Here is a 12,910-nt window from a genome sequence, read left to right as displayed (position 1 = left end):
GTTGTTTTTTCCCGTGGTTCTTTGCCCCTTACCGATGGACTATTATTGTCTGCGTGTATAGTTTGTTCTCCTGGACAATGGATGTAAATCGCCTCCTTTGGATCCCGCCTCTGCCCACCATCTGCCAGCGCGGGACAAGCTCAGATGTTCACCCAATTGTGAGAGAGGTCCGGGGGAATCCTGCTGCAGAGTCTCCTCTGGGTTGCTGTGTTCCTCACTCACGTCCCTATATATGATTGACAGCTCTGCCCAAGCATGAAAAATCTGCATATGATGACACAAATTCAGAAAATTCCACCAGTGTTTGCAAAACTTGTGTTTGCATAAACGCGCAGATATAGATGCGATCAGAATGTGCAGTTGGTGTATTTCCTATGCATAATGCATTGAACAGAAGCACCAAGCGACCGCCGCGCACAGATACGACTGATCTTATTCACCTCTCACAAACTCAAGACCTCAACCCTAATTATAAAGGAAATAAAAGCTGTAAACTTAAGATAAGTAAATAGATTACATTTGGTCTTAGACACATTTAGTGTGAATTAAAAGGAGGGTAAACATTTTTTAATGTAATAAACCTTTCATTTGAACGATAGTTTACTCAGGTTCGCAAACATTAAACATCAAGTCAAGAACTTTTCTTGAGGTCACACCTCAAGGTGATCCGGCTCGTAACGTCATCCGAGGGAGTCACATGTGCGCCTCTCATTTATGTATTTATTTTAATTACATTTAATTTAATTTAATCTTGTTTTATTTATTTCAGGTGAAAGTTTAATCTGAATGAAGAGTGTGCAACATCTATAAAAATTTTTTTTTAAAAAAGGTCTTATTCCAAATCACGCAACCCTCTAAAACCTTTACGCACATCTTCGCACTTCTGACCAGGCCCACAGCGAATTACATCCAAAACTTGCGTTCAAGTAAATGATCTAAAGACGCTGTATGGGAAACCTTATTACGTTTAATGAAATGTGATCATTTCGTTTCAACTCACGGTCGATGGAAATGATTGGTAGAAAAATCATTTCGTGTCAATCTCAACTGATGTGTGATTGATTTCACGTAACAAGACAACTTCGGAGCCCACAGGTGTGAGGTTTGATTATCACAACTTGATGGTCTGAACGCGGAGCTTTTCTCGTTTGTTGAAGCGGAGAGCCGGGCAGCAAACGAGGGATTAGTCAAAGCACCAACGTCGTTCTAATCAGTTTAACCCGCTGAGACGGTCAGCCGTGTGTCCCCGGGAGGAGGTGAGCCGGGGAATCAGTGACTGCTAAACCAAACAATGGGGCATCGTGTGCCGCTCGTCCTCTCCGGCATTCCCCCGCTCCCATGGGACTCCCAAAGCCACTCTCTGTGGATGACACTGTGTCCACGGAGGTCAGGAGGGGCGGGGTGTGCGTGCGTGCGTGTGTGTGTGTGTGTGTGTGTGTGTGCGTGTGTGTGTGTGTGTGTGTGTGTGTGTGTGTGTGTGTGTGTGTGTGTGTGTGTGTGTGTGTGATGGGAGGGGGGGGGGGGGTAGCAGCTGGTTCCCGTCCCTCCGCTCCTCTCACAACGCAGGGAACGCGACCCATAAAGTCTTCTATCGATCGTAATATATTGCACACTCGTTTTTTTTGTTTGTTTGTTTGTTTGCTTTTTTGCTTGTTTAGGGAAAGATCCCCCGAGATATGTCGACATCCCCAATTAAAATGGGGTAAAAATGGCTTTTAGCCTCATATTCCCACAAAAACCATAAACGTTTAAGTAAAAAAAAGAGGACTCCTCTCCCCCGGATTTTAAATACATCTTTAACAAACGAAGTGTACTGTATATTTTAAGGGAAAAAGACTTCATTGTGAAAAACCTGTTAGGATATATGAACTGCTCATGAGTTAGGGCATATGTATAAAAATACATTTTGACATTATGTGCTTTCACATTGTACTTAGTTTTGTGACTTCGGCTCCTTACTTGTTGATGTTGTTAATGGTGCTTTGCAAATTACAAATGTCTATCCCACACGGACTTTGAAATGCAAAACAAGACACAGAAAACATTGTTCGGAAATACTGTGTCAAAGAGAGACCATTCTAAATCTAACACTCAAAACAAAAGGCTTCTGTCCCAGTAAAAGTCAAGCTGCTGGTGCTGAGGCCAGCCAAAATCTAAATGAAATGTAGCTATCGTTAATCAGTTGTAAATTAATAATCCCAGTGGTTTGCCTGCTGTGAGTCTTCACCTTCAGCAGCTGTAAATCCACTCTCTTATAGTAACTCATTTGTGCTGGCCTGCAGAGAAATACAGATGTTCTACAAGTCAAATTTAAAACATTTCAACATAATCATTTAGTTGCCTCTAGACCTGTTTCAAAGCGACATATTTATGACATGATTTATGTCATTTGCACTTTCAATCATTTGATTACTGAGAAGTAGCATAATGATTCCTATGTGTTGTTACTCTTGTCTCCATGGTAAGGGGTTGCCAAACGTTCCAACTACAAGACAGAGTTTCTTTCTTTTCCAGTGAGTATGAAGAGGTTAAAAGGACATCACAGTTTAGTCGATGCAACTTTTTGATGAATGTGGTGTCTGAACAATGTTTGTTTTCACAGGGTATCAAAAGATCTCAAATTGGTCTTTTTTTTTTTGCTTCGTTTTAGCTGATTCTTGTAAAGACTTTTTGTAATGAATCAAATAATAAATTTCTTGATTAGTTTTTTTCAAGTACAAGCTACTGTATATCTGCATATGAAGAGCAGGCAGCGGTCACGTACAGCAAAGTAAATGAAATTCAAGTAGATGCTAGGGATGTGAGTACCATCTACTGGTCTACCCAAGAACATCACCTGCTGCGGATTTCTGCTTGTTCTCTGAATTCCACCCAGAAGCAAAATCAAGTTTCAAAAGTTTATTATTGTCAAACCTACAAAGACATGAGTCCCACACTTAAATCCATACAAACACAACTGACAGACAAATAATGGTAAAATAAAATTTTAAATAAAATGTCTTTAAATTTTTCTTCCCTAGTCAGTGTTTTGTGTTGATTTGCTTTCAGAATCCAATCATGTCCATGACGTCATAGTCAAAATTGCTGAATTTGCGTGTTATCTGTTCAAATACATGACGAGACGAGAAGTGAAGCATTGGTTCAGGCTTGGCATTGGAAACAGATTGTTTCAGTCTCTTTTCACGTCACCAATATAATGTTTTCAGACACTTTTTATACATATTCTAATTTAACATGATCAGCCTAATCTATTTAATATCTTTGTATTACATATTTAGTTGCTAACCGCGTAAAATCGCAGATAAACAAGTACAAGGTGACACACGCAGTACTCTGTGTCACCGCGGGGGGCGGGCGAGAGCACAAGGTTCACGGTGCTGCATTACTTTAACGGAGACGCAACGCTGCAATTTCAAAACAAAGTGCGCAGCTACGGTCTAATTCAATGGCAATGACGTCATTCTGTTTGGCTCATAAATGTTTAAATCTGACTCTAATGTCAGTGCCTCAACAGCCATGAACACTACCGCATCTCATTGTTAATATAAACATTATGATTAAAACCTTCAAACCCAAAATAATGGGAGCCAATGGAGCAGACAAGAAACATAGTTTTGAATGAAGTTAATATATTTCGAAACTGCTGTGGGAAGGCAGTATTTATGAATGTTTTCCAGATAAAATTGAAGAGTGAAACAAAAGGAAAAGAACAGAAATAAAATTCAGTTAATACATAATTTTCACAGTTTTCCCTAAGTTAGACTGACAGAATAAGATCAAAGATCTTTTACAGTCCAATGCAGATAGCAGCACATCATTAATGTTTCCCTTGATAGAAAAGATTTAATAGGTTATATATTGTCCTAGTTTTAAAAAGTTATAGTATATAATAGTTTTTAAAGTTTAAAACAGTCGACGATTTAACATTTAAACTGTGATATACTTAAACAATTAAACTTAGATAGACTTTTTAGCTTTAGAGGGGGACAACTCCATGATAAATTATTGTCAAAAGTACACAGAGACTGGTGAATTCAGCAACTCCGAACATAGCTAAGCTGAACTTTAAACCAAAAAAATGTATATTTTGGAAGAGCATATGCCTGTCTTCATAATTACACAAATTATGAAGACAAGCATAATTTGTGTAATTATGCCTGTGTAGGAGAAGGGGTTCTCAACAGTTTTTACATTTACATTAAGTATGTTTAAAAAAAGATATTTTTATGTCCTGAAAGGCACATGTATATAAGTAACTGTCACAGGACGAGAGGAGAATCTGCTATCATGTGATTGTTCAGTTAATGGGCCGACAAATTTGTTTCTTTTTCTTGAGAGACATCAAAATTTCTGTAGTCAGATCATTTCTTACAATGATCCGAACTGAACACATGGTCAAACACTTTTTTGTACAGATTTCAAGATTCCATGCCTGAACTACAACAAATCCAGGCTATTAATAGCTATACAACAGATGACCGGTAAAGTAGCTGTCACTAGTCAGACCATTACTGCCGTGATCAGCCATCAACCAAACTCTGTCACCCACTTTAATGTTATAGATCACACTGCCACTGGATGTAATGAAATTATTTTGTCTGCTGGTGAATGACTCCATAATAACAGTATAGTTACACATTAGTGACAGTTTTAAAGCAAATTTGTTGGCGGTACAGTGGAACTGAAACTCATAAACACCAGATATTGGGCAGGTAAAGTACCCTGTGTTTGTGTCATAGCTGTCCTGGTCATTGCTCAAGACCTGACGGAAGATGAGGGGTCTGCCAGCATCAGGGAAGTCGTTGCCCAACCTCACAGCGAAGGCAACTTTTGCCATATAACCAGGTGGTCCTTGAGGGCCTGGAATACCAGCTGGTCCTTGAGGGCCTTGTATACCAGGTGGTCCTTGAGGGCCTTGCATACCAGGTGGTCCTTGAGGGCCTTGCATACCAGGTTGTCCGTGGGGTTCTGTGTGGTAAAACAGAGTACATCATTTTAAAGAATTAGTTTTGAACAAAATCAAAATGAGACACTTTGGTGCTTTTTAACAGGTTTTTTTTGGTGTCAGTTTCTGAGTTGCGGAGATACCGATAGCAATAGAATTATGTTCCCCAGTGACGAAGCACAAGAGAGTACAATTAGAAGCTCAACAGAACAGAGTAACTTCATGGAGAGGCCATTTTTCATATAAGGGGTGTCACGGTGCTGAAAGAAGTATGCATCAAGTCATGAATGAGAGGTTTGTCCTCTGGGGTAAGAACATTTAAAAACAATATGAACTCACTAGACTCCTTCCATGGACTGAGGTCAATGGCAGGGATGTCTTTGCAATCTGTGTAACCTGAAGATCGAGGCCTGAACAGGAAAGCCTCTTTCGGTACGTCAGTGATCCCTGTGTTGTCACAGATGATGCGGGAAAATGAGACACTTTCAAGGGAGCGTTTCTGGTCATCAGTGAAGACTCCATGGTTTTTCCACCAAAGTCTGAAATAGAACAACTTGTTCATTTAAAAGACAATGCTCATAAGTTCATCTTCATCGACATTGTTGTGGTAGTATACCTGTCTCCATTGCGAATCTTCTCAAACTGAGTAGCAATCAGGCAGGCAAACAAGGGCCCCACTCTTCCTCCAGGAACAAAAGGCTCAGCCACTCCAGCCACCCACACATCAATATTATCAGGGGTTCCGTAGAGACCCAAAAATCTCTTTGCCAGATCACTGTTGTTCAGCACTGCAGCTAGTTGTGCAAAGTTTTGTGGTTGTGACAGTCCACAAAACTTACGCCATTGGTTGTAGCCTTAAAAGGGGCACAGCACAAAAATGTTGCCACACATTAAATATCTGATGTGCAATGTATGCAAAAGTCGAGATGTATCTTCAAAAAGTATCAAAGCTAAGTAAATACCTGGGAGTCCATGGTCTCTGCCTCTTTGCATATTTAGAGAACCGAGATCCAGAGCTAACCTAGATGTGATTTCGAACAGCCTCTCCCTCAGCTCGTCAGGCATCATGTGTTCCTGTGTATTCAACTTGGCCTTACTGCCGATTAATCCCCTTATGAGCAAATCGATGCCACCTGAGTAATTCAAGCCATTTAGATTTTTTTGCCAGCTGTATTTATTGTCTGATTGGGAAGGATCAATAAATTAAAAATGAAAAACATACCTTCAAAAATAACTCGCCATGGTGTGAAGAAAGCCGTATGCAGCAGTACGTTGGGAAACTCTTCATCTTCATTGTACTGCTCATCAAGACGAAATATGAAAGGCTGAATCATTAGGTGAGCAAATCGGTAAGCAGCCGTAGCGAACACATTGGAGATGCTGGGGTCCACGTTTTCATCATAACCAGGGTAGGTAGCCAACTTTGCGGCAAAGATTTCTGGACCAACAATTAATTCTAAGAAGTCTCTGAAGGTTATAATCTATAGTGCAAAAAAAAAATGAAGAAAGTTAAAGAAAGTATCCCCTCAACCTTTAATGCATCATGAAGCCAGGCCTCTCTCTAACCTGAAAGTACGCTCCCATGATCTTGCGTGCTTCCTGGTAGAGTCTCTCTCCATCCCAGTGAGGATTGAGTCGTGCCAAAGCACGAGCCAGTCGGTTGTGTTCACGCAGAAGCAGTGTGTGCAAAGAGGTTAAAGCAATGTTCTCATCCACTCGTTCATCACCTACATGTTTAGGAAATAAGTCTTTGTTAGCCCTGTATGATACCTTGAATGAATTGTTAGCTATGTATTTTGCTGGTACTCACCGGCCACAAAGCAGGGTACCTCCCTGGCATTACTGATATTTGTAATGGCAACTCGTGTGGCACACATGTTGGTGTCCGCAGAGGTGAAGGGCAGTAACTCCCGGCCGTTGTCACTGTACATTGTGTTTACCCTCATCAAACCCTGTTCTGTTGTGAAGTCTCGGAGGGAGCGAGCTTTGACCTCATCTGAACCGTACACCTCGCTTGCATCAATGAAAGCTGTGAGAGCGTTCATCTGTTGACGGATTGTGCCCTGACCAAAAAAGTAGCCTGTGCTGCCAGAACCACAAGCTGGTGCGGAACGAAAGAAGGGGATGCACTCGTCTGAGTTTTGGCCAAAGCGAGGGTCATTACTGGGAATCTGTTAAAATAACATTATGTTAGCATTTGTGTAGATTTGTGTTGCTCTTCTAATAAAAATTAATTAATTGCTCTTTTATTAAAATATTCACCTGAATAGGGAAGCAGGGTTCTGTACGATCACAGGTCATGTCACAGTCAATGCCATCATTGAATGAGCGGATGACAGGAGAGTGAGGGGTGAGAGTCAGGTCATGGTCAAGCAATTGGGCAAAGATTGTCAACAGAAAAGTGAATATTGAGTCACTTTCCACATCACTGTTTGCTGTGCGAAGAATTTGATTGGACACTTCACGAGCCTGAGGACACAATGCAGAAAATAAGTAACGTGTCTGTACTGAAAAGCATATATACAGCAGTGTCAATTCTCTATTTGTCATTCACATTGCATTGACTAAAAATAATAATCTCTATACATTACCAATGGGAGAGGAAAACTGTTGACTGGCAGATCGATGTCCCAGCCTATAGGAAGCGACATATTATCCTGGTACTGAGAAGGGAGCCAGCGGGTTAAGGGTGTGTTGGAGGATCCCAAACGGGCATTTTGTCTGAGTGAGAAATAATTCAGTCAATGAAAATGTTTTCATCTTTGTTGTTTTAATGATAAGGCTCACAGCACCTCATATTCATTGATCTTTTTCACAGAGCAAAAGCAATTATATAGAAAAGAATAAAGTATGACAAAAAATGAATGCTTGTTATTTAATAGGTGTGTTACCGATTGTTGCAGGCACCATCTGCAGGGCGAAACATCTTGGAAGGAGAGAAGGGTAAGCAAGATGGAGGCCGTTGCTGGGGAGAGCAGCCGGTCAACTCAGCTACGACTTCTAGGACCTCTGATGTGATCAGGTCTGGGTAGAGAATCAAAAGAATGAACAAGTCAGTTTACCCAGGTTGTATGGAACTTTTTAGGGCAACATTTCCACTGTGAGCTTAATTTGTTGTTAGAGATATTCATCCAGTTATTTGACTTAAACCACATATCCTCTTCAGAGATCTTAACTGATATTGATCAAAAGTCTACTGTGGATAATGTACACTTTGTGGACAGAATTAATTGCAAAATAATATAAAGTGAGATTTTCCTATAATTTTGAACAAAAATCAGTCCACTTCAACACAAACTTTATAGTTCTTGACTCCTGTTCCACCATAAAGCTGTAATTTTAGCATTGCAAGGAAGGTGATTCCTTATTTACAGCATTTGTGAAGGCTACCCACCTGTGGCACCGATTGAGCGTTTTTGACGTCTTTTCAAATGCTGCTTATTGAGCAGTGCAATAGTATTATGCATATAATCAGCAGCACGAGCAGCATTACGTGTTATCCCACAAGGCTGCTTTACGAACCGTAGGACATCTACAGGCTTCACTGTTTCCCTCCTCACTCGGGCGAGGCCTCTGTGTTAGGTGGAGAGATCAGATGTTAGAAAGTTATCATTGGTAATAATAGCCTACTGCAAAGTTCATGCTTCAATTCAGCAACTTTGTGTACTTACTCCATTCTGGAATATTTATAGTTTGAGTCCACAATTTCTTTTGCTTCTTTCACAGCTCTTTCAATTTCCCCCCTACTCAGACGTGATTCTGAATGCAAAAAAATGTTCAATTGAATTTGCTACCGTTTTGTAATGATTTAATTGAATAATTATGTTGTAACGCGTACTCCAAATATTTAGATATTTTAGATTTCAAAAAAGAGATGATAAGTAATCAAAAGTAGCATCTTACATAAATTTATTTATTTTATTTATTTATTTACAGCTGTTTGTAAAATAACTCACCGGCATTCACCTGCCACAGCAAGCACAGGTAAAGGCCTGCACCCAATATGCACAAAAACCGATTCATCTCTGCAATAAAAATAATAAAATAAAATCAGCCTTTATGTTTAAACTACATTAACTAATATAGTCTGAATATTCTTCAAAATACCACATATGTGAGGCGCATCCCATCTTAAATATTAGCATATGAAGTATTTTGATTAAGATTATTATGTAAACATAAAAAATAAAATAAAAATGATGTTTATCGAAAGTTAGAATATTCACCTGCGAAATGCGTCCTGTTGCGGCGTCAAAATCGCAGCTGCCGTAAATAATGCCTCAGCTGATCTTCAGGCATTTTATAACTTCGAGTGACGCGATTTATTGTCAGGATTTTTTTGTTTATTTTGAGATGGTTCATTGTTTTTTTTCTCTCCTTCCTCCATCGAGCGCCACACCCTAGGCAGTTATGAGAATTGCGCCACTCATAAACCAAAAGGTACGGTGATGGTATGTTTATAAATATGCGCCTGTTTTATTTCCTGTAATCTGCTTTATTTGTATTAATAAAGATAAAAATAAGGTGAGACAGAAAAACCACTCTAATTAATACACTAAATGAGCGTTGTTTTTCAAATACGGATCATGTATCCACAAACATGACCTTAGCATTCAATTAAACGTCCCTTACTAAGGAAATGTTGAACAGTGAGCAGTGTTAAGATTACTGAAATACCCTGTAAAACTACTTCACATTATCTGAGACGTCTTAAGTCAATTTCAAGTAAATTTTGTTGATATAGCACTAAATTATAACCAAGTATTTCTGACGGCACCTATAAGAAAAGACATGGGAGAGGAAGATAGACGGTGGGAGAAAAACACTGAGTCCACAACGATAATTACAACCACAACAGTTATATCATACATGACAATATATAAAATCTATAGTTAATATCCAATCTATCTATAAAACTATCACAAATTATAATACGTATAACCACCACTGCATTAACAATACTGATGTTTTCAAGTCAGACCCATATACTAATGAAATAAAAATAATCACAGGAATGAAGTAGGCTGGTGTTCATTTTCAGGGTATTTCTGATGTCGAATGACGCGTAAATACGAGTAAAGTTTGTTGAAAGGTATTTTCTTTTTCTAATATTGGATGCATTACTATTTTTTTCTTCCTACTTCCTTCTTCGAGCATCACGCCTAAGACAGTAATGAAACGTGCGCCAGTCTTTGAACAAAAGGAGGGCTATTTATAATACCTATGTTGCGTGATTTCTCTTTTTAGCTTAAGATTTGTTTAATTATTCATGAAAAAAATTTTGGCGGACAAAAGAAACATTCCTACCGAGTACAATTTCATAGTAATCTAATGACGTGGCAGACTGGTGCAGTGGGAAACGCTGAAAAAGCAAAGCAAAGCAAAGCTCCAGGAACAGGTTCCACAGGCAGGTGCATAGATTTGATGCTGACTGATGATGGGACCGCTCTCAACCGTGAGGCTCTGGAGACAGACAGACAGGTAGGCAGACAGGCAGGCAGTACCACAGCCCACGCCCGCAGTCTCAGACGCCCGCATCCCGCAGGCGACAAGACACTTAGTTGGAATTTTGAGCGACACGTTGCGTGCGGCTGAGCTGCACGTTGTTGGAATTTCCTTGCAGGGACTTCTCTGCGTGTTTTTTCTGTGGTGTCGGTAATGGAAACTGGAAGAATTTTACTTCGTTCTTTTCTAGTCAAGCATTTCCTCTTCTGTGGTTTAAAAGTTGTGTGCATGTGTATGTGTATGTGTATGTGTATGTGTATGTATGCATTTCACAGTTGCTTGGTTAAACCTGCTCCTAATTACGGAATGTTCCAGCGCGTTTTATTCTACACTTCAATTAACACGCCTTCATACAGACTATGTCTGGTTTTCAAGATAAGATTAGATATCTCTAGATAACAAATTTTGTAAAGAAATAAAATCAATGTTGTTATTCGCAGAAAGACTTTAACGTGTTATGTTACAGAAGAACAGTGTAGACTAAAATCATGAGCTGCTTATAGAAAAAGATTGGCTTAAAAGTCGTATTGATGTGGGATTGTTCGAAAACAACACGGTTAAATCACAATATGTCATGTTTTGTGGATGCAGTGTTAAAATTATCCTGAATTATCTATTGGTAAAATAAAAATGAAACATGATGTACCTGCTGAAATACACTGGGAACTCAGAATAGAGTTCAGGAACACTAAATAACCAAATTGTAAGACTTGTTTAAGTTCATAACCAGGCCACAGATATCGAAAATTTGCACAAGCGACGGTCCAATAATGGGCAGAGACAAAGATCTTCCCCCAAGACTAAAAACTTTATTAAAAGAGTAAGAAGAACATGAACACCAACAGACCTATCAGGTCTCAATTACCTGCATGAGCACTGCAGGACGGCCGGGGTGGCTAATCAGGGAGACAATCGAGGCCGGAGCACTCACCAAGCTCCGTGTCTGACACACACACTCACACAGCACACAAACCAAAAAGACAAGGGATAAAAGTATAACACATGAAAACTGTGCAAAACCACTACACACAAACTAAGGGGAGTGTGGAGCTGAAGCGAGGGACCCCGACCACCGATGGCTCCACCGTCTGAACAGTTCCACCATCGCCGGCCCCACAGCACTCATGCAAGGGAAAGAACAATTAAAAACATGTTAAAAGTTAGCGGGACTGCCGCCACAGTTCAATATGTTGTCTTAGGGGAAAACACAAGCTTAGAATAAATATAAGTATAAAAGGGCACAATAGCCTAACCAATAAAATTGAACAAAATAGAACAATAAAAACCAAACAATGAAACAAAACTATGAAAACAAAACAGCCATGGCAGTCTGTCTACAATGAAAAAGGACAGGTTAAATAAATACCTCTGCCAGATAAACTAATTTGTGCACAAAGAAATTGGCCTTTTACCTCCTCTGGAACAATCCTCTCCAGGACTCCACCTGTGTGAGCATGAGGAAGGCGACAGCATACACAACGTCACCTTGCTGAGGGGGTCTCACCACCTGGAAGATGTCAGTGGTCCAGACATCCTGGATTTTATTTCTCTCCCGGTGGGAGTAGTCCCTTAGATAAACATGTTGTCCTGCTGGTAGGACCACCTCCTGGGCTTGTTGGTCTGTTCTATCTTTCCGCAGAGCAGCCACCTTCTTTACCCTCTCCCAAGCATTTTCCACTACCACCTGTATTCGTTGCTGATGCTCCCGGACCCAGTGGCAGACTTCCCCTGAAGTTGGCTCTTCCACTCGACCTAAAAGAAAGTCCACTGGTAGCTGAGGTTCACAGCCAAACAACAAGAAAAAGGGTGATTGACCTGTAGTTTGATGGGGGTGTTGTTGTAACTGAACAGTGCCTGTTGAAGGTACTCACGGCCATCTGTGCTTCTGGTCAGTTGACAGAGTGCGAAGAAGGTCATGGAGGGTCCCGTTAAAACGCTCACACTTTCCATTTCCCTGAGGATGATATGGTGTGGTTCTGGACTTCCTGATTCCATGCAGCTCACACAACTGTTGTATGATTGTGCTTTCAAAACTGCGTCCCTGGTCTACGTGCAACCGTGCTGGGACTCCATATTTGTAAAACCACTCCCTGGTTAACTTATGCCACTGCGGTGGGGATCGCCTGTGTAAACTTGGAGAACACGTCAGTCATTACTAACACTTGCTCTCTCCCATCCCTGGCAGGCTCTAGGAACGAAAAGTCAATAGCCAAGATTTCATTGGGTCTGGAGGCTAGCAGATGTCCCATAGGCTGTGTATTCTTAGCAACACTACATCTCTCACATGTTTGGCACCAACTTTTGATCTCTTTGATCATATCTGGCCAATAACATCACTGCTGTATTAGGTCTGTAGTGCGCTCAATACCTTGGTGACCATGGTGATTGTGCAGCTGCTAGAACACTTCTTTTCTCAGGCTCTCTGGGAGAATTACCTGTTACACCCACTGTCCGCCATCA

General features: G+C 40.4%; 1 protein-coding gene across 1 annotated transcript; it reads right to left on the bottom strand.

Annotated features, from left to right (window-relative positions):
- Positions 1 to 2,908: 2,908 nt before the first annotated feature.
- Positions 2,909 to 9,241, bottom strand: LOC137593205 (eosinophil peroxidase-like). Its single transcript, XM_068311864.1, has 14 exons — positions 9,172 to 9,241; positions 8,902 to 8,970; positions 8,617 to 8,704; positions 8,340 to 8,518; positions 7,837 to 7,969; positions 7,537 to 7,666; positions 7,208 to 7,414; positions 6,756 to 7,116; positions 6,512 to 6,672; positions 6,168 to 6,426; positions 5,908 to 6,078; positions 5,562 to 5,799; positions 5,285 to 5,484; positions 2,909 to 4,968 (listed from the first exon to the last, which is right to left on the bottom strand). Exons 2-14 carry the CDS (start codon positions 8,966 to 8,968, stop codon positions 4,457 to 4,459), a joined length of 2,706 nt encoding a protein of 901 aa, XP_068167965.1. The 5' UTR covers positions 8,969 to 8,970; positions 9,172 to 9,241; the 3' UTR covers positions 2,909 to 4,456.
- Between the last annotated feature and the right edge of the window lie 3,669 nt (positions 9,242 to 12,910).

The sequence above is a fragment of the Antennarius striatus genome, chromosome 3 (assembly GCF_040054535.1).
Source record: "Antennarius striatus isolate MH-2024 chromosome 3, ASM4005453v1, whole genome shotgun sequence".
In the NCBI taxonomy this organism is placed as follows: domain Eukaryota; kingdom Metazoa; phylum Chordata; class Actinopteri; order Lophiiformes; family Antennariidae; genus Antennarius; species Antennarius striatus.
Note: the sequence above shows the minus strand (reverse complement) of the source record. Positions and strands in the feature narration are given on the sequence as shown.